Source organism: Rhinoderma darwinii, chromosome 2 (assembly GCF_050947455.1).
Source record: "Rhinoderma darwinii isolate aRhiDar2 chromosome 2, aRhiDar2.hap1, whole genome shotgun sequence".
Lineage (NCBI taxonomy): Eukaryota > Metazoa > Chordata > Amphibia > Anura > Rhinodermatidae > Rhinoderma > Rhinoderma darwinii.
Genome location: NC_134688.1, coordinates 429,353,444 through 429,376,562, shown reverse-complemented (window position 1 = coordinate 429,376,562; position 23,119 = coordinate 429,353,444). Strand labels below are relative to the sequence as shown.

General features: G+C 40.8%; 1 protein-coding gene across 3 annotated transcripts in view; it reads right to left on the bottom strand.

Annotated features, from left to right (window-relative positions):
* LOC142743527 (transient receptor potential cation channel subfamily V member 1-like) overlaps positions 1-22,850 on the bottom strand; it is an 89,952-nt gene extending 67,102 nt beyond the window's left edge. Inside the window, exons 1-3 of one of the 3 annotated variants that reach the window (XM_075854385.1) lie at positions 22,722-22,850; positions 10,132-10,429; positions 3,910-4,052 (exon numbers count right to left, since the gene is read on the bottom strand). In XM_075854385.1, the coding sequence (XP_075710500.1) occupies positions 3,910-4,052; positions 10,132-10,355 (367 nt within the window). In that variant the 5' untranslated portion in view covers positions 10,356-10,429; positions 22,722-22,850. Of the gene's footprint in view, positions 1-3,909; positions 4,053-10,131; positions 10,430-21,407; positions 21,910-22,721 lie in introns of those variants that run through there. The other 2 variants (XM_075854383.1, XM_075854384.1) reach the window with 2 other exon arrangements.
* Positions 22,851-23,119: the final 269 nt, after the last annotated feature.

The following is a 23,119-nucleotide window of genomic DNA, read 5'->3' as shown; positions in this document are numbered from 1 at the left end:
TTTTTGCTTGCTGAAAAAAAATTACAAAAACTATAATAAAAATAAATTTTTAATTTGCAAGCTGATTGTCATTATAATGTGATTAGAACCATATGCGTTGCAACATGCTGCGTATTAAAATAAAATACAATGTGCATAAAAAAAATGTGCATATAAACAATGGAAATGTGCTTACAACTATTTAAATGTATTACCACAAATTTTTTTTAAATAAAAATAATACGGGAAGTATGAATGAGCCCATACTAGCTGGTTGACCGGCACACCCCTAACATCTCAGCTGAGCTCATACAATTTAGTGGGACTGCTATGCAACAAGAATGCAAATCACCAGAGAAAACTCATTCATGCCTACGTTGAAGGAGCAAGGAATCCTGGGAGATTTTATCTCTGGACCAGAGGTCTCAAACACGCGGGCCGCATGTGGCCCCTGAAGCTGTCATCAGGGGTCCGCTGACAGTGCGTTAGTAGAGAGCAAGCCAAAGGAGGAGTGCTGCACACCCGCCCCCTGTAGACAGTGCCACTCCACACACCCCACCCTGTAGACAACGCTACATCACCCTCTCTGTAGATAGCTCCATTGGGGCTCCCTCTAGGAGTGGAATCTACAGCCATATATTGATAGCGATGTCAGTGGCTCCTCCTGGACCGGAATGTCGAGCCAGCACATTGCCGACGCTCTGGTTGAGTATTCCGCTGAAAGACGAGGCCTCTGACATAACTGTCCATATATGGATAGTGACGTCAGTGGCTCCTCTTGGACCAGAATGCCCGGCTAGCGCGTTGTCGACGCACTGGTCGGGGATTCCACAGAAAGACGAGGCCCCTCACGTATCTGTTCATATATGGACAGTGATGCCAGGGGCTCCTCCAGGAGAGGAATGCCCGGCCAAAGTGCCGGCAATGCTTTGGCTGGGGATTCCACTCCTAGAGGGAGCCGCAATGGAGTTATCTATAGGGGGATATGTGTGGCACTATCTACAAAGGGGTGTGTATGGCACTATCTACAAAGGGGTGTGTGGCACTATCTACAAAGGGGTGTGTGTGGCACTGTGGCATTATCTACAGAGGACAATGGGGAATTATCTACAGAGGGCATGGGGAATTACTGACAGAGGGCACTGTGGCATTATCTAGGGAGGTGTGGCACTCTCTACAGAGAGCACTGTGCTAGTATCTACAGAGGGCACTGTGGTATTATCTACAGGAGTATGTGGTATTACGTACAGAGGGCACTGTGGCATTATCTACAGAGGGCACTGGGGAATTATCTAGGGGGGTGTGGCTCTATCTACAGAGGGATCTGTGGTATTATCTACGGGGAGTGGGGGTATATGCAGAGGGCACTGTGGCACTATCTAAAAAGGGGCTGCCTAATCTTGACATTCTTGTGTCTGCCAATTGCTGCCAACTGAGCAGCCAGACTGAATTTAGCCGTTCTTGAACTGAAAAACTGGATTGTCATAATTTTGTATTTTATCAAATTTGAAAGTAATGCAGCCCGTCAACTTCACAATTTTTCTATGTGCGGCCCATTTACCCGGCCGAATTTCAGACCCCTGCTTAGGACGATACAACATACTGTAATTTAGGCTCATTGTAAGAGAAATAAAGGAATCTTTTATATAAATTAATATTCTTTATAAACTGTATTCGTGTAGACACTTTAATGAGAAACTCTGGAGTTTCCAATTGTAATTATCCTTCAGGGAGTCCTTAAAGGGGTTGACCATTTCGGACAGCTTCCTGTTTTTTAAAAGGGTCCACCAACAATAAGTTGATCACAAGGTGACCCCCAGCGATCAGCTGTAATCAGTGTAGGAACCTGGAAGTGTGCCACCGCATGGGAAATGAAGCATTACACCGTTCCTTTTGAAATGATTGGGCTGTCTGTGTAATGCAAGGATGTGCCAGGTCCTTCAGAGTGAGAGAGACAGTCTTTGTAGCTGCTCTCTGATCTGGATGTAGATAAGGGTCCAGGACAGGCGTTTCCCTCTATTAACTCCTTGATAAGATATATAAAACTGTTTTTCTAAGGCTTCGTTCACATCTGCATCAGGGTTCCCTTCATGGGTTCAGTCAGGGGCAGTGGCGTAACTACCGCCGTAGCAGCAGTAGCGGCTGCTACGGGGCCCGCTGCATGAGGGGGCCCATGTCGCCCGCCGGCACGGGCCCCCACCATGGCCGGAGGCTCCGCTAGCAGCCGCTATGGCTGCTACAGCGCGACGCCACTGAACAGTACGGCAGAGCAGGGAGGTATCTCCCCGCTCTGCCATTAAACAAAAGACATGTATCCCCTATCCACAGGACAGGGGATACATGTGTGATCGCTGGCATTGATAGGGAGAACGGGGGACTGAAAGTCCCCTGAAGTTCTCCATCACAAACCTCGAACATCCGGGGTCTGTGTCGGCAGCTCCGTAGAAATGAATGGAGCTTGTGCGCATGCGTGACCAGCGCTCCATTCATTTCTACAGAGCTGCGCAGACGCCGGAAGTCAGAGGTTAGTCATGGAGAACTTCAGGGGGACTTTCAGTCCGCCGTTCTCCCTATCGCTGCCAGCGATCACACATGTCTCCCCTATCCTGTGGATAGGGAATACATGTCTTTTATTAGGACACACTGTAGGTCGCATTTTTTTGGGAGGGGGGACGCTGTATGGCGTTCCCTACAGGGGGGGCTGTATGGCGTTCCCTACAGACCCCCCCCCTGTAGGGAACGCCATACAGCCCCCCCCGTAGATAACGCCATACAGCCCCCATGTAGATAACGCAATACAGCCCCCCCCGTAGATAACGCCATACAGCCCCCCTGTAGATAACGCCATACAGCCCCCTCTGTAGATAGCGCCATACAGCCCCCTCTGTAGATATCTACAAAGGGCTGTATGGCGTTATCTACAGGGGGGCTGTATGGCGTTATCTACGGGGGCTGTATGGCGTTATCTACAGGGGGGCTGTATGGCGTTATCAAAAGGGGAGGTTTGTAAAAAAGGCACTATCTACAAGGGGGGGGGTTGTGTGACACCCAGGGGAGGGGGGGCCCCAGTCAAAAGTTTGCTATGGGGCCCAGTCTTTCCTAGTTACGCCCCTGGTCAGGGGAACCCATGAACGGAACCCTGACTGAAACAAACGGAAACCATAGGTTTGAATTACTATTGATTTCAATGGTGACAGATCCGGTGCAAATGGTTTCCATTTGTCGCCATTGTTTAAGGGTTCTGTCCGACGGAATGAATAGCGCAGTCGACAACGGAATTGATTCCATCAAAACAATAGAACCCTTAAACAACGGTGACAAACGGAAACAATTTGCAACGGATCCGTCACCAGTGAAATCAATGGTGTTGCAAATGGAAACCTATGGTTTCCTTTTGTTTCAGTCAGGGTTCTGTTCATGGGTTCCCCTGATGAAAAGCTCCAACGGAACCCATGAACTGAGCCCTGACGCAGATGTGAACGAAGCCTAAACCAGACAACAACCTCTTTAATTCATACTCTCTGTTAGTCAGCACACAAGAGAAATGTAGATCGGTTGTACAGATCAATTACCGATGTAGTCACATTCTATAGTGCACATAATGACTGCTGGTCCCAAGCACTAGAGCGTGGCGTTTTAGATAAGTGATGGATTTTCTTTTTGGTAATCCTGATGTAAGGGAGCAGTATATGGCGTTGCCAGCAGCAGGTGGTGGAGGTTTTCTTTAATGAACTTCACCTGTTGATGACTGTGAAAATGTATTTGCGAAGTAAAATCTCGGAACTGTTGGAATATCTCTAAGCATGAACCACAAAGAACTTTTTATAGCATGAAAGCTGCTTATTGCATTACGCTGACCTACTATTATTATTGTGTACAAATGAGTAGGACGTCTCAAACAACCATAGCACATAGCACATTATCCCTTACCTTTAAATTCAGTATTAGTTAGATTCTTCATGGTTCTTTTTAGGTAGCTTTGCAGTCCAGCCAGGTCCTCAGTATCTTCCTTAGCGACAGCAGCGAAGATTCTGTCTCTATTGTAGACATCTTTAGGATCAATGTCAGGGGCTCTGTTAATATGAAATTATTATTTATAAAAAAAACCTGGAGTATTATAGAGGTCTGACTAGTTGTAACTGGTCATTCATGTACTGTATGTTGGGTATGGACTTTTGTACTCTTAAAATTTCTTGTAAACATTGTTACTCTTCATACTGTTTGTTTACCAGACATATTTACTTTAACCCCTTAAGGGAATGACCAGACGTGGCGGAATTGCTCTGGAATTCCGCTGCGGAAATCCGCAGCGGACAGTTTCTCCATTGCTTTCCACAGGTTTTTAGTTAGGTTCGTGCACACGTTGCGAAAAACTCTGCTGCGGACCATAGGCTGCGGTGCGGAATTTGGTGTCCGCAGCATACACTGGCTTATTGCGGAATTTCTACATTGACTTCAATGGAGATTCAAAATTCCACAATGAATTCCACAGATGTTATGTGTGTTGCGTAGCGTATTGGTTTTACGAACATGACATTTCTTCATTCTGGCTGGACCTATGTATTTCTAGGTCTACAGCCAGACTGAGGCCCCATGCACACTAACGTAAAAACGCCCGTAATCACAGGCCGTTATTACAGCACGGGCAGGCCCATCGAAGTCAATGTGGTTCCCGTAATTACGGGTGACTACGTGTGTGCACCCGTAATTACGGGAGCGTTGCTAGGCGACGTCAGGAGATAGTCACTGTCCAGGGTGCTGAAAGAGTTAAACGATCGGCAGTAACTGTTTCAGCACCCTGTGACTTCAGATCACAATTTCCGATTTCCCCGTAAAAAAAAACTCGTCAAAAAACTCTGTGTGAACCCAGCCTAAGAGCTGGGCCAATTTTGGCCTTGAGGACCGAACAATTTTTTTATATTTCCTTCTTTGCATCCCGGCGCTCATAACTGTTTCATTTTTTATCAGATGTAGCTGTATGAGACATTGTTTTTTGCGGGACGAGTTGTACTTTATGTACGTACCATTTTTTGGTACGTTTACATTATCGTTTAATTTCTATAAATTTTTATTTTGGCAAAAATGTGGGGAAAAAAAGCAGTTCCGCTGCAGTTTTCTTTTTTACATTTATTGTACAGTTTGTTACAGACGTGGCATTACCAAATATGCGTACATTATTTTATGTTTTGGGACTTCTATTATGAAAAGTTTATTTATTGTAAAAAATTTGTATTTATGTGTATTTTTTTTAAATTTAAGATTACCTTTTTTTTATTAACTTTACTTTTTTTTTTTTAATCCCATAGAGGGATTTTCATTTTGATTTTTTAACTTTAATGTACTGGCATATATCTATATGCGAATACATTAGCCTGTGTACTGATTGTACGCAGGCAGTTGTTAGGGCATACCTAACAGGGAATATAGTCAAACAGCCCTGGGGTCCTTCAATGGACCCTGGGCTGTCTGCCCATACCATGTATGGACATCGATTGCGTCGCAGGGATTTCCTGTGAAGCAATCAAAGGGGAGCCCCCCTTTTCACTATTGCTTTGAATGCCGAGATCAGCTTTGATCACGCCATTCAATGGGTTAACGGCAGAGAGAAGAGGTTTCTCTTCTCTCCGCTGTTAGTGCAGTGCTGTGGCTGTGTATTACAGCGGTTGCCCCGCTCCTGATCGCACAACGGACATGGCTGTCACACAGAACAAGAATGCTCGTCCTAATGCGCCAAGCACCCGCCGCTCAGGACGAGTATTTACGTCCTGTGTCGGCAACCAGTTAATGGGTATATATACCATTACAAGCAATGTATTTATCTATTTTCATATGTTTTAGCTTTAATGCAACTAAAACTAAAAAATAATTAACTTTGCAAAAAGTCTTCGTTAAAAATATTTTACTGTTTTGTGTTTACAGCTTCTAAGTAAACTTATGCGGTAAGGAACTGTGGACACAAAAAGATAGGATACATTTAATAGAAAACATTTGTAAAGATGCTTCATTTTTCTTTTAGATTGAAGCAAAAAAATAATATTAATTGCAAATTACTTTAACATAAAAGATAAGTAGAACTACAGCAATTTCATCTTATGTGGAAACTTAAAGAAAGAAAGGTCCGTTTGGCCGCATAATTTTTGATGCCTTTTGTGCTTATTTTAATGTCAGGAGATACATTTTAATTTTTGGCATAGACTTTACCCACTGGTGAGGCCCAAAAAGAAATATTTTGAGAAGCCTTACAAATTATTAATGATGTGGGTGTCCTAGTTTTTCTTTAGAAAATGAAGGAAGAACCTTCGGATGTTCTGCACAACATTCGCAATGTTTTGCTGCAAGCTTAGGATGTATGTGTGACTCATCGCAATGTTTGTAGGGCTAACACAATAAAACAACCTCACAAATAGAACCTAAAACCTTGCAGCTTCTACTACACAATCTGTAATATATAACATACTATAAAAATAAGCCACACAATTTAAAAACTGGGCCATATAGAATAAAAAAGACTTCATATGCTCTTTTATTACAATTTTTTCTCTAGATTTTTGTTACTCTTCTATGTCTTTCAATCCCTCTTCTATCCCTCCCTGCTCCTTTTTTAGTCACTAGGCAAACCTTTAGGGGGCAAATCCGGACACAGACACATTGGGCGCTACTGATGTTTTTTAAACGGGTTTCTGAGAGTTTTTGATATTGTGCTAGTGTTCTTTTTTGTAAATTTTATTTTTACCAAATTGAGACTCAACCAGTGGCTTGATATGGTAAATGTCAAAATAAGGGATCCTAATATCCATTAGGTATAGAATAGGGGAAGAACTTCCATCAAATGTATGTACAGCACTTGGATGAACAACAATAATGACTGTCTGCCATTATTTGTATATTATTTAGAACTCAAGAGATGTAATTATTCTGTTATATATACACACATATATATATATATATATATATATATATATATATATATATATATATATATATATATATATATATATATATATATATGTGTGTGTGTGTGTGTGTGTGCGTGTGTGTGTATAACAGAATAATTACATATCTTGAGTTTTTGTTTTTGTGATCTTTATAGGAGTGTGTACTATGAATGTGGAACTCAGTTTTTGTTTATGGATCTATAATAATGCAACAGGGTATGAATAATCTAATGACTAGGACTGAAGGTTATACAAATGGATTAATACTACTGCCACACCCAATACTCAACTTACTCATGCTTCCTGAATTCCCAAACTAAAAAGAAGTAACAATCCAAAAACTTGTACCTCCTATGGCGGAGCAGATAAGAATAGGAAAGTTTAAAGAGTTTCTGTCACCAGATTATAAGTGCCCCATCTCCTACATAATCTGATCGGCGCTATAATGTAGATAACAACAGTGTTTTTTTTTAATCATTTTTGAGCAAGTTATGAGCAATTTTAGATTTATGCTAATTAGTTTCATAATGACTAACTGGGCGTGTTTTTACCTTTGACCAACTGGGCGTTGTACAGAGGAGTGTATGACGCTGACCAATCAGTGACCAATCAGCGTCATACACTTCTCATTGTTCCAGCCCATTGTTACAGTGTGTTTGTCCAGTGATAGAAGCTGGGCTGGAACACTGGAACAATGAGAAGTGTGTGATGCTGATTGGTCACTGATTGGTCAGCGTCACACACTCCTCTGTACAACACCCAGTTGGTCAAAAGTAAAAACACGCCCAGTTGGTTATTAAGAAACTAATTAGCATAAATCTAAAATTGCTCATAACTTGCTCAAAAATTATCATTTTTCAAAATAAAAACCACTGCTGTTATCTACATTACAGCACCGATCACATTATGTAGGAGGTAGGGCACTTATAATCTGGTGACAGAGTCTCTTTAAGGCCTAGGCTACACGGAGACTTTTGTAGCACACCGAGTCATAGCTGCTATCCAAAGCAATACATTAAGTTGCATGTAATCTTATGGTCTGTACCTGTCACTAGATAGTTAAATAAATCGGCAGTCAATGTAGACCTCATTTGCAGAACAAGATAATATTTGTCATATAAAAATGTTGAAAAAGAGGAAAGTTTTATTTGGCCCTATCTAGTTCTACAAATAGCTTGAACTTGTTTTCCAGGAGCTGATAAGGCATAAAAGACCTCAAACCCGAATCCATCAGGTCTGCAGGACTGACAGCTTTGGTGACAACGGGTCCTGCATGTTACTGACAAGCAGGAGCCACCTGTTATCGATAACACATAAGTTCAAAACTTAGATGTGATCGATATCAGGTGTCTATGCTTTCACCGAAGCCATTAGTCCTGCAGACCTGATGAATTTGGGTATGAGCGCAAGATACAGCTTCTATGTATATAGGATACAAAGAAGCTGTATCTCAAAAAGTACAATTTTTTTTAATAAAAAATAACTACAAAGTTGTTTCAAATTATATGATACATTGTTTTATATTTATTTTTTTAAAAGCGTTGAAAGGTTTACATAGCCTTTAAGCCACTGTAATATTTACATCCTGTAAGATGACTGCAGGCACAACCCTATAAGCAAACTACATAATCCTTTGCTTTTTGCTTCATTATATGCAATACAAATACTGAACATAAAGAATATAGTTTAGGAAAAGAAACAATGTAAAGGTGGCAGTCATTATAAAATGTATAATCGTTTGACATACAAACTACAAACCTGTAGCGGTTACCAGACACTTTATAAACAATACTAATAAAACCTCATCTGTACTTTATGTAGTTATTCTTCCCCTCCTCATACCTTATTTTATCGAATAAAGCAAAACAAACCTCCTCCTCCCCCAAAGTCATTTCTAAAAATAGCTCTGATATTGTGTTTTCCCTTCAGATATGTCAAGGAAAATTTTGGAATAAAGGGGTTAATGCATGCCACGCCATGTTTTGGCTGCATGAAGGGCATCGTTTTTAAAATGCTGATGTTACCCTGGATTCTATTTGGTGAGTCAGACAAGGATTTAAATCACCACTAAAAGGAGAGGAGATGAAGTAGAAAAATGTAATTTATGTGCTGTCAAAGAAAACACACAGAGCAAAGCAAAAGAATAAAGCCAAATAACACCAAGGCCAACAACCTTATTTTTCTACATCGTCAGTCGTTAACATCAAAACCATGAGAGCTCAAGGTTTTTTTTAGCATTTAAGTTTTTTTCTGCATTTAAAAGATTCAAGTACAAGAAGACTAAACATACATGGGCAAAATATATCAAGATTGGCTTTTCAAGCTCCAGTCTTAAATTTATTTACGCTGGCGGAAAATGCGCACCTTTTAATATATTTGGCACATCTTTAGCCGTAGAAGTAGCGGTTAACCTAGCACATTATTGGGTTCTCAGATACAGCTCATGATGTTGTAATCCGAGGGTCATACAGGACTTATTTTTTGGGGGTTGGTATGGGTAGTCTCAGCAGGATTCCCACGAACCAAACATTTATAGAAGATTATATCAATATAGTGGAGGAAATCCCTTTTTATGGTGCCTATAACACCAACACATTACTAAAAAAAACCTCAACAAGGTCATTAAACATGTTGCTATCTGGGATCAGAGGATGATATTTTGCCATAAAGTCAGTACACAGCTCAATGTGTGTCATGCTAGCCTGTGACATAGAGCAGGGTATAACGGAAGAGAGGCGCTAGGACTCGCAGAGTGACCACCCAAGGGCTGCCAGTTTCCCACCAAAAGTCTACACAATTAAAGGGTTTTAAATGGTCCAACACAACCAATAAATATAGAGCAGATAACGCCTCTCACTTTTTCAAAGACGATTTAAATGTTTTTCTTGTTGTAAATGCTGCTTTTTTTTTTGTCTGCGCTAATTGGTATTGGAGGTGCCCAATGTGACCCCAAGACATTATTTATTAAACCAAAACCCCACTCTAATATTTTTGTGAGACATTCAACTAGGAGGTTCGGAAATGGGTGTGGCTTACCAGGAAAGTAGAAAAGATGTGGCTTCCACTATTTGTTTTCAGTAGTACTGCAAAAATATTTATATATATTTTTGGGGACCATATAAAGCCCAGTTAAATACCCATAGCCACTATTAAAAAATAAATAAAACAAGCAACATCATCATTCAGATATGAAATGACGTATAACATATGAACTTACTTGCCACCATTTCCTTGTGTTGGCCCCAAAAAATCGAAGTTGAAGCCAATCTCTGGAGGGATATTGTCACTTTCTTTCTGCAGTGCCGAATCCATTGGGGGTTTTGCTTCTCTCTTCCCATCTTTTTTTCCTTTCTCAAAAGCAGCAAGTGAGTCCTTATCATGAACCTCTAAGGAGAACCTACGTTTAGGAGAACCGTCGTTTTCGGTATCTGAATTAGACATGGTGTATTCTAGAAGTGCAGCAATATACCTAGAAGGATCCTGGTAGAGAAGAAATCCACATCTGCTGCTAATACCTGGAACACAAAACAATGTTTAGATTAGACGAGGATGGGACAATGACACTGCCGCAGTTTTGTTTACCCACTACCTGTGAGTCACCTGTGCAGGAACAGCAGCTGTCAGGCGTATACATAAGCAAATCAAAAGTAGCACAGCCTTCATAAGCACATTTATCAGAATATTTAGGTTCAGAGCCGTAGCAAGTGGAGTGCCCGCGCAGCATATGCCGGGTGCCAAAAATGGCACCAACAAACCACTCTGCCTTGGCCAAAGTTTTAGGATACACTGCAAGGGCAGTAAACTGAACATTTGCCCCTGGTGAAGAAGAGCCTTGCTACATCTCTGAGCTGATCAGTGTGTGGCCACTGCTGAGTTCCCAGTGATGAGCTGTAATATTGTGTTCAATTTGCCTACAGCACCACTACAGTTCTCTTTGAAGTCAAGGGCTCGAGCTAATTGAGAATCCTGAACAAGAGACCTACTTCTATTAATTCCGAATTCCCTAATAGGGTATTTCAAAATGGGTTCTCTAAACCAGACAACCCCTTAAAAGTTTTCATTAGCAACTACATTGGATAGTTTCCCATCTCATTATTTGTTGGCTACTTTTAACTCTGGTGTATTAGGGTATCCATATGTCCTATTAGGACGTATGGGCATTATAGAGGAAGTCGCTTGCTTCCCTCTATAAGAGAAGCTCCTGCTCTGGTGGACCTGGCATGTTTATGAATTACATGGACAGCCATTAAAAGGGTTATCTGCGTCATTAAAATTGATCAATATTAGATCGGTGGGGGTCCCACTGTCGGCACCCCCGGCGATTAGCTATTTGAAGAGGCCACGGTGCTCGTGCAAGCGCCGAAACCTCTTCATTGTTTACATGGTTCTTCTTTCTGTTTGTATTTGAACGTGCTGTTACATTTGTAGTGGCCGTGCAAGGTATTGCACCACTGTCCCATTTACTTGAGCACAGAGGCCCCTTTAAACAGCTGATTGGTGAAGGTGCCGACAGTTGGACCCCCACCGATCTAATATTGATGACCTATCCTAAGGATAGGTCATCAATTTTAATCGAATAAGGCCTCATGCACACGACCGTAGCCGTGTGCACGGCCGTGATTTTCGGGTCGGCCGGCTGCGGACTGTCAGCCGCAGGCCACCCGCAAATCGCGGGACATGCACATGGCCGCCGCCATTGTTTTCAATGAGCCCGGACTGCAGAACAGGGCCGTAATAAGACATGCCCGTTCTTTCTGTGGTCCGGGCTCCCGGGCCGTGCAAGGACCGCAAAAACTACGGTCGTGTGCATGGCCCCATAGAAAAGAATGGGGCCGCAATTCTCCTGTGGATTTTCGGGGGAATTGCGGCCGCAAAAACACGTTCGTGTGCATGGGGCCTAAGCCTTTTAACTTGAATGGCAGGCATGCAATGGTACATTTTTCCTTCAGCATTTGCTGCAGGAGAAATGTGTGACTGGCCGCGGCTTCACCTGGATATAACAACTGATTATGTCTTTGTAAGACAACCCCTTTAGCAGAATCTTAGGCTACTGTTCCTCCATGCTTTACATCACAACTCTGATTGTTCAGATTGGCGACTGATCTTCATTCCAACAAGGATAAAATTATTACAAATTCCAAGTGAGATAAATACGTTTTTAGGTAACTGACACACATATACAAGCGAATATAAGCCTAAATAAGGTAGAATCCTGGACTTCCACTTTATTGAGAGTTTAGAAAACCCTTGCAATTAGGACTTCCAAAGCTTCGACATGGTAATACACAACATAAAAGCAGATGGTTTCCCACACTTCCTAATGCAGAAAAAAGAGACATCGTGTTCTCTTCGCCTTTGACCTTTTCAGCTGACAGTATATTGTCATGAATCCATTCAGTAGTACTAACATATGAGGTCATGGTCTTTGAGAAGTAATTATTTACTTGCCAATATGGAAAACGGAACTTTATCCAAACTACTATTACACAGCAGGATATACAGGAAGAGAGCGGTAATCCTGTGAACTCATATATGTGGCTCTATTCCACTTTGTAGCTTTTTTATGGAAAAACTAGTACAAAGGAAATGTGGAATTTTCCATATGATAATAACCAGTCACATTGCAGCTGTTAAGTCTGTACTTCAAGTTACAAAATAAAAGTATTAATCCGGATGGTCCCTGTGGATGGCCCCTTCACGTTTCTTTTGCATTCGTTTTTATACATATGCCTCATTGGCGGAAATTTGGCAAATAAATATTTTGAGGTCATATATAAAAGAAGTGTTGAGACTTATTACCTGTGTTAATGATTCGTTCTTTTATTTTCTAACCTTGACTTATGCAATACTATTTGACGCGTGAAACGTTTCCGGGGATAACAAAATTTTTCTTATTTTCAGAATCTTGTAAACCTGATTCTGAGCAGATTAAATCGGGATTCCAGGCAGAATAAAGACAGAAAAATTGGGAACAGGCGAAAACTGAAGCTTGAGACACCAAGTCTATCCTGTGTCCTCTAGTATTTGCTTCTAAACTTTGTTAGGGATCAACAAATCGTGAGGAGGGCAGGGCGAAAAGGAATAATTTTCATGTTTGTGTCCACTACCCCAGAATGAGGATTCATTTCCTTGTGGTGTGGATAAGTGCTGGAAGCGAGCATGCATATACCTTCATATACATGCATATGCCTTCTGCTTTAAGCTAGTGTTATAATTATATAGTGGGATAATTATATACAAATCCTCCAACAGTACAAGAAATGAATTTGTACAGAACACCCCCTTCTCGAGTTTATTCTAAGCCCTTACTGGCACATACACGCAAGAGACTTTATTCAAAGTGATTCATACAAATATTAGAATATTTCTTATAATGATTCTGAATAGACTTCTGGAATCCATAACATAGACTCAACAGTAATCCTTTAAAAAAAAAAATAAAAAATAGAATTATAAATTCTCCAATTAAATGTAATTAGGTGGAAAAACTAGATATCGTGAGCCATATATGGTATATTTGGTACTCAAACAGTTAATTTGGTACAATTAAAGACTAGAGATAGAGAAACTGTCAGCAGAGTAAGGAGCAGAGCATTTCAGGAGTAAGCAGGCAGTTAAGTGACCAGTTGGGCACCAAACCATTGGACCTATAGAGTATCAATGCCCTGGAGTACAAAACCGTTTGACATGCAGAACTGGCACACCCACCAGACTGGTGTGCTTTCAGAACTTTAGGATAATTTTATTAACAGGAAAATGATTGCCTCAATTGATATTTCTTATAGCTGCTGCGGCTGCCATTTAGTAATTGAACAGAAGAAATAATGATTGTCTCCTGACCATCCCATTTTGATAGGATGTGCTGGAGTAGGCAAGATTGTGCCTGGGCTCACATGACTGCAGGTATGCAAGATGTCATCTCACCCAGCACTTACGTAGCGTTTATTGTGGTCCACTGCTGCTGTGGACTCGGCAATCTTCTTGATCATTTCTACAGGGTGGGCCATTTATATGGATACACCTAAATAAAATGGGAATGGTTGGTGATATTAACTTCCTGTTTGTGGCACATTAGTATATGGGAGGGGGGAAACTTTTCAAGCTGGGTGTTGACCATGGCGGCCATTTTGAAGTCGGCCATTTTGTATCCAACTTTAGTTTTTTCAATGGGAAGAGGGTCATGTGACACATCAAACTTATCGAGAATTTCACAAGAAAAACAATGGTGTGCTTGGTTTTAACGTTACTTTATTCTTTCATTAGTTATTTACAAGTTTCTGAACACTTATAAAATGTGTTCAAAGTGCTGCCCATTGTGTTGGATTGTCAATGCAACCCTCTTCTCCCACTCTTCACACACTGATAGCAACACTGGCAGAAGAAATGCTAGCACAGGCTTCCAGTATCCGTAGTTTCAGTTGCTGCACAGCTCGTATCTTCACAGCATAGACAATTTCATACCCTTAACATTGTAGGGAAATTCTTCCACTATTTCTTTTTTTATGTAGCAAAGTTTTTTGAAGATACTGCATTCTTTGTTATTAACATTCCTAAGGGCCTTACTATGTACAATGTTCCCCTGAAACAACTATATGAAAAGTACAGTGAGCATACAGAATGCAGGTACATACTAATGCAACCATGAGCATGAAGGCCTGTAGACTAACCGTCCTGGGAGTCTCTGGTGGGTCATTTCTGGCTCCTTCCCCCGAATCAGTGGGCCTTGAGGAGAGCTGACCACTGTAGGATGCTTGGTAATGCTGGGAAATCTCACAGCTGTTCCCTGGATCTGGCTGGGTCCTTATGAAGAAAAAGAAAATGGCAAGCGCTATATTGGTTCCTGGTGCCGTCTCTCCCAAGTTACTGCCTCCTTGCCAAACTTCCGGCGGAGATGCATTAGAGGCACATCACTGCGTTCATGGCGCAACCCCATGCTCACGCTGGTAACCGGAAGCCAGTAAGATTAGCTAAATGCAGACACTGAGTGCTATTACGTGGGCTCTCAGTGACCTGCTAACAAGCAGCAGAGGTCCATAGACTCAGGGCCAGCCTGACATGTGTCCTGGAGCAAGGATGCATGTCAAGCTGGCCATGATTCTATGAATCCTGCTTGGAACTGGTTTTTTTAATCTGCCTTTGTATCAGTAATTATGGCCTTTTTATGAGTTATGATGTCTGTATAATACATGGATGTGCTGGGTCCTTCAGTTTGAGAGACATGCTTTGTAGCCACTCCACACTAAATGGGGAAAATGTGTAAAGCTGGCCATACATTTGAGATTTTTGTTGGACAAAAAAGGAAAATTTAGGCCATTTTCGACTATAGAGAGATAGCTGATGAAAAGTTGATCTGCTCTGTTTTTCTGGATTTTCTTGGTCATTGTTGGGTGCAGTATTGTTAAGTGGTTCATGCCAAGTGACAAATCTGCATCCCATCAATAGAAGCCCAGGCCAGGCTACAGATCAAGTCAGATGTCGATCAGTGATTTGTCATTTCAATTCATGGAGTTGTCGCCTAGGACGACAACCTTCACAGATCGACCATGAACAACAACTCATTCAAAAAACAGCTGTTTGAAATCCCCAATGTATGGCCGGCCTAAGTCTTTCTTTGCTAAGATTTGCTACATAACAATTCTGACAACAAATTGCCACTTTCTAGGTGTTGTTAATAACATAGTGGCTTAGTTTGAGTCCCAACTGTGCAGAGATGTGAAAAGATGATATGCAACAAACCATAGCAGAGCCTTTGGTCTCTATTGTATTGAGAAGGGGTTGTATACAGAATTACAGTAAACTCCAGATTCACTATACAGCAGTAACAGCAGTATATGAAGTATAAGAAAATCTAATTGCTAGAATAAGTGAGTGAAGTATGAGAAAAATAAATTTGATACAATGATCATTTTACATTTGCAGAATATACAAGAACCACACCCTTTATGCAATATTCCCATTTTTATTTTTTTCTAAATCTGCTACTCATGTTTTCCATGCATTCAGGTTACATGAAAATGTAAGGTCACTGACTCAAGCCTTTCCTGTGCCATAGAAGCTTGTCTGGCATGTAAGGGAATGTATCCAGAAAGGTGCATAACATGGTCAATTCATTGTTCTCTTTCTACAATCCAACTTCCAGCAAAATGAGTTATATATTTTATACATGGAGATATTAAGATCTGTAAAATAGCAATATGAATATGTTATTTACACGGGATGGGATAGATTTGTCATTAGGTTCAACTGTTATCAGACACAGTAGAGGATAAGCAGTGGTTCTTTTTCTATATGGCATGAAAAATTACACGTCTTATACTAGGGTTAACATAGATTGTATTAAGTAAAAGGGTCAGGCGATTGCACAATTTATTGTGCTCCTCAGGGGAAACTAATAGTGGTCTGGGCCCTCGGGCAATAATGGCCATGTGCCCCTTACCAATCATCATATCATATAATATGTTTGGGTCGGGTCATTTATGGGGGGAGATTTATCAAAACTATTGCAAAGGAGAAGTAGAAAAGTTGACTATATCAACCAATCAGATTCCACTTCTCATTGCTCAAAGGCACTAATTAACCAGAATTACATCTTGTTAGTGGCATGTGTTCACCATTCACATTTGAAGTGTGCCACTAAAAGTATGTGCTAGATTTATGCAAGTGCATGCCTATAGTTGCTTATGTCTGCCAATAACTGTTTGGCATATGTTTGAGCACATCCCATCATATATGCCGAGCATAAAGCCCAAGATCAGTGTGATCAGAATCTAAGGCCTCATGCACATATTATGCATTGTACACAGGGCCGCATCTGCCATGAAGCGAGAAGAGAATCTCACCCCAAGTGGCCTAAGGGGTCTATTAAGGGGGCCGCGGTGCGGCCGAGCTCGACCAACAGCCGCTGACACTGGTTCCCCTAGTTGTATCTATGACTATAGGGACCAGATACAATTGAATAGTGTAACAAGTGCTGTCTTTGCGCAGCCTGCATTGTTCTTCAGGAGAAGGCCTGCATCGCTGGACAGCATGGGAGCGGAAACAGTTGAGTATGTTTATTTGTTATAAGTGGGCACTGTGTGTAGAACTATCCACAGGAAGCACTGTGTGACACTATCTACAGGGGGCCCACTTTAAGGGGCACTGTGCACATGGCACTCTATAGGGGGCACTGTCTGTGGCACTATTTACAGAGGGCACTGTGTGTGACCCTATATATACATTTTTAAATTTATTTTATAAACAGTTCAGTCAGTGTGTTTGATGTATCTTTCAATTTGTTTTACTTTTTGAGATACAGCTGCTCTGTATTCTCTATCCAGTGCAGCTGTATCTTTCATTTTGACCTAAATCTGTCAGTCCCGCAGACCTGACGGGTTCAGTGACAGCGGGTCCTGCATGTCTCTGACACGCAGGATCTACCTGTAATCGTTCACATCTAAGTTATAAACTTAGATGTTAGATGTGAACGATTACAGGTGGATCCTGCGTGTCAGAGACATGCAGGACCAGCTGTCACTGAACCCGTCAGTCCCGTGGACCTGACTGAAACAGGATTCCAATAGCTCTCTACAGGGGGCACTTTGTAACACTCCGCAGAGGGGGCACTGTGTGGGACACTTTCTACAGGGTACACTGTGTGTGACGCTCTCTACAGGGTGCACTGTGTGGCACTATTTACAGGGGAAACTGTATGTGACACTATCTACATGGGGTACCATGTGTGACACTATCTATATGGAGCACTGCATGAAAATATCTACAGGGGACTCTGTGTGTGTGACACTATCTGCAGGGGCACTGTGTAACAATATATACATGGGGCACTGTGTGACACTATCTACAGGGGACACTGTTTGACCCTCTCTAGAGGGGGCACTGTGTGTGACACTCTCTACAGGGGGCACTGTCTGTAAAGCTCTCTACAGTGGGCACTGTGTGACACTATCTACAGGGGGCACTATTTACAGCGACTTTTTTTGTGAAACAGCAACTCCTAGTATATCCTTACCATTGTTCGGGCTTTACTGGGAGCTGTAGTTTCATGACGTACAAATTTATGTGGGAAGGGCCAACTTAACTTTGCCGGGAGAGTGCATTTTGCTGTACTGTACCTTCTCAAAGAGTACAAGGCAACAACGCATCCACAAGAGTGAGAAGGGGCTGGTAGTGGCATAGGCCGGCAAGCGGGATGTCAATTAAGGTCTGGATGGGGTGGACGCAATTTAAATTTTTGTTTCAGGCAGCAGAAAAGCTAGAATCAGCCCTGAGTCATATTAGGAGCCATGCTTCTAGGTGGGAATAGCTCCGTACATAAGGCACCCAGTGGAGTATAGTATGGCTGCATATGGAGGCCCCGTAGCTCCATAGTACGTTGTTGCTTAGGAGTCGCATGTGGCGTTAAAATGCAAAAATGGGTGTGTTCTTTCCCCAAAGCTCATTTTCTCAATTTGAGAGCCTTTGCCATAATGCTCCTGTTGAATGTAATAAGAGCAGTATAAAAAGGCTTTTGTAATAATTACGGGAATCTTTGGAAAAAACTTGCGCTTTGCAGTACAGACAGCAGTCCAAAGACAAATGTTTTGAATTGAAGAATTAGCTACTGAAGTACTGCTTATTACATATTAAAAAGTTAGTTGTAAGTTCTGACTAATTTCCTGTTTTTTTTTTTAAAAAAAAGCATATTAGTTTGAAGTATGGATCTATGTAGTAAGAACTATACACAGTGAGGGGAATGTATTGTTATCTCTTGTCTACACTCCGAAACACATGAAAACGCATTTCAGTGGAAAAAGCTGTAACCACTGGCAAACATCCAAAAGAGTATTCTGGATTCTCTGCTATTTTTAAGGCTTGGCAGAAAAGAAGAATTCGAAAGTCTCAGCTGAGACTCTTTCCTTAAAAGAACCTATGAGAAGACTCAATCTTAATTTATCTTTAAAACATCAATAGGCATCATTATAGGTTAACATTCTATGCTGTAACCCAACTCAGTGGTAAAATACAATCGTTCAAGGTGTATATAATACTTGTCTATTACTATCAAAAGTTTAAAATGATAAAATAACTAATTTGCTATGAACTTTAATACACTGACTCCCTAATATAAAGCTTCTTCCATGAAGAATAAACTTTAATTTTGAACAGAGCCATCATTTTATAGCCTAACCTTAAAATTAACTAGACAATTTAGATGTGACTGTAATAATCCTAATATCTGACCCACATGTCACACTGACAGGGGTGCATGACATTTGTTTGGTAGGGTCCTCATATCAAAGAGACTGTGGTCATTGGTAGTTGCAAAAAATATTTTTTTCCCTAACTAACAAAATAGTAGCTCTACACGATTATAAGGATTGACCAATAAGGAGAACCTCTGTCCGAAAACCCAATTAGGGAAACCCCCCTCTATTAGCCAGAGAGGAGAGCTTCTGTAAACAAGGGCTCCTGCTCTGGAGGACTCAGCACAATCATTACATTAATTTGAATGGGCACCATTCTGTACCACATATCTCCTGCAGCAGACGCTACAAGAAAAATTTGCAGCTCCAATGTAACTTCATGGGGTTGTCCTTTCAAGTTGTGAGCGAAAGCAGACTATATTCATAACTCCCATAGCCTATAATGGAGCATATATCAAAGGTTTGGCCAACTCTTGTCTTCTTCATCATTTCCTCACAATTCTAATCCCAGAAAATGGGGGCATCGGACTCTTGTGATCGGTGGAGATCACAGCAGTTGAACCTCCTATGGTATATACTATAGAAATGCTATAAATGTTATTAATGGCACAATACCTTTTATTATTGTATCCATTATAGTAATATAAGAACATGAAGAAAGGTAATAGAACCTAACCTAGTTCTTGTAGTAAATGATGATAAAAAACATATCATCAAGTTTTACTGCTATAATATGGCAAAGCTTTTATAGATCACAATGTGCACGTTTAATATGTACAGTAGAAGGGTACTGAGAGAATCAATATCATTTAATGTACAAAGGGCATGTTTGATACCAAAGTGCATGCCTGATAGGAACATAAAATCATGTGACATAACTGAGTAACTGAGAGTCAACGACACACAACTAAAAGTGGGGATTAGGGCAAGTATGGCAAAATTGCCGGGGCACAAGATTGCTTGTAAAATATTATAAAGGTAACATATATACACATATAGCGAGAGAGAGAGAGAGAGACAGAGAGAGAGAGAGAGATATATATGTCTCTCTCTCTCTTTATATATGTCTAGATATATATGCCTATGATGCCTTGGAAAGGGGTAAACAGTCAATAAAACAAAAGAATGTATAGTGGAAGAGTTAAATCCTGCAGGCTGTAGGACGATTCTATTTTTCTGTGTCTATTGAATTCCAATGCTTGTTCCCATGTATAAATGACCAGAAATAGACGTCAATGGGATAAAGCTTTTCCAGTCTATCAGATTTTGGCAAGCCCTCACAAGCCCTCACAGCCTCCCAGTAATAAAAGCATCCACTACCCTCACATACTTCACTGACTTTAAATGATCCATGTGTATGTAAGAAAAAGGACATTTTTGCAGTAATACAAAGACAGACACATCCAAATCCACAGTAAACATAAGAAAAAAAATGTATGTCAATGTATGTGACATTATTTTCAGATTTCTCACACTAGACGCCTCATTGCTCACAATTATCATCCCATTTCCTGTGTGAACCAACAGTAGTTGTTTTTTCCCATGCAGAATACCCAAGATCTTCCCAACTGCTCCCCTGCAAATAGCTGACCATATCTAAGCTCAGAAATTCCTATGTGTAAACGTGTAGCAAGTACCAAAGATCAAGACACACCCTAGTTTATAACCTAGAAGGCAAGAACTGGTGCCTTACATATGGAACCTATTAGACTTTCCACTAGAATAAAGCCCTAATACAATGTAGCAATGATACTCAGATGAGTATCTAAAGAGTGAAGGTAACAAAACCAATTCAAGATAGAGACTTCTTACAAAGACTCTTAGAGAGGATTGATGTTAGGCAATGGCAAATTGATATCAATTATATAAACTGTCTTCTGACATATGTGAGGACTTTTCAAGATACAGTACTTTATTTTTTCATACATCCATGTTAGAGATTAGATCCTTAACTAGTAAACATTTTTATGACAAGCTGGTATAGATTTCTAAGACTGATCAAGACAAGACATTCCCAGACACAGGATCCAAGTAGCCCTCAAAACCTTATATCATAGCTTTTCTCTTCCTTCTACCCTTAGTATAAGTCATCATCATACAGAAATTCACAATTCTTTGCCTGCAAACATCTCCAGCTTTTCTTCAAACCTTTAAATATGAAGACATTTTAGCTAATCCCCTCTCTATCCACTCCACAGCTCCCTGGGAAACTACTTCTGCTTGCTTTAGTCTTAAATTTGAAGCTATAACAGATGAGAACAGGTAGAACAATCATTACTATACACTACAGAGGAATAAAAGATCCACTTACTGTAACAACAGGTCTGAACTCCCACTCCTGGTAGAAGAAGCCACCAAACAGGCAGAAAGTGACTACAACACTGATCAAGTCCTATGTGCAATGTGAAGTCACCGAGCAATAGAAGCCTAGCACACTCCTGTGCCTAAAACTCCATCTACAAGCCTTTGCATGCCATTGGATGGACTGTCTGTCTTTATAAGTCACGTTGTAAGAGGTTAACCCTATGTGCTGAGTAGAGAAGTGGTGGATAGATGGAGGAATATGAACTTTTATCAGCATTATTTTTATGTATTACACGTTTTAGCTGTTATATTACCTTTGCACATACTCTTTATATTAACTTTATATTCTAGTGAAACTTCACTGGCACCAGGCATAACACCCAGTCCCTTCTGTAAAACCCCTCTTACCCCTCCCATGTTACATGAGTGCCCCCTTTTCTTCTAGCACACACAATCCCTCCCTTTCTTCTCTGTCTGTTCCTCCATTGTACTCTGTTCTCTGTGAGTTCTTTGCAGCCCCTATGAGTTATTATGTTTTTTCTTGAGGTTATTTATTTTATACTTTTATCTGTAAACAGTACACAGTAGCCTTGAGATGTCGTTTCTGATACTTTGTAGCTGCAGTATATAAAGGAAACCTTTGACAAGAAGAAACATATCTGCCTATATAGATATATTTCCTGGGTTGCTGAACCATCCATGCTGTGCTGGGCTCCGAGATAAGAGCACACCCAACCTGACCACAGAACTCACAAAATGAGGAACTGCAGCTGAAAAAATGTACAGCCCTGTCACAGTGACCTGCAAACTAACACACTACATCCCATGACCATGAGTATTTGTAGTCATGTACTGATTGATCTAACGTTTTGGAGTTGGAAAACCACCTTGGGACTCAAAAGATCTTGAGAAAATCAGAAATCCATCATTTAATGACAACTGAGAATACTGTGACTTGTAGTTCTCCAATAGTTGGAGAATCAAAAGTTCACCAAACTGACTTTTCTTAACAACTTGACCTTCTACACAATCAGGTTTTGAAGCTTCCTATCAAATAACAGGCAAGGAATGAATAATAATGAAGATGTTTTATTGTGAGTCATTGCTGGGGGGGACATTCCTAAATTCTTCTTGTCTTCTACTTACATTTAAAAAAATGTCCACTTGTAAACTGGAGTTCATTCCATTATCTTCATTGTCCAACCACTAACTGTTCACTCTCCAGTGCTGAAATGGTAGCAGTGTCTTATTGCTTGATATTGCAGCCTAGCCCACAGTCAAACACTGAGATATAACCATATTTGAAGTAGCAACTTCCTACCTGATAGAAAAGTTCTGCTTTCTCATTAATCCTTCACATCAATGACATCAGATCTACAAGACCAACATCTGATGACAGGTCTGCACTATGTTCACCAGCTCAGCCCTGGGCACTTGGCTGTTTAGAGACTGAGCAGTAGATGCAGGAAGTTCTGTATTGAAATGATGCACAACTGAGCACCCAGCAAAATAAGAGAACTGACACCAGGAAAGGAGGGGGATGGAGCTCATCCTCATCACTGAAGACTTATTGTTGTAAGTTTACATCATACCCTTGTGCAGATTGTGTCTAGACTCATTCTCACTTTGTATGTAGGTTATTACTTGGGGCTGCACCTGACATGTTTATCAATGTAGAAGAATTAGATCATTTTCTTTAATAATGCAAGTTAGGGTCTG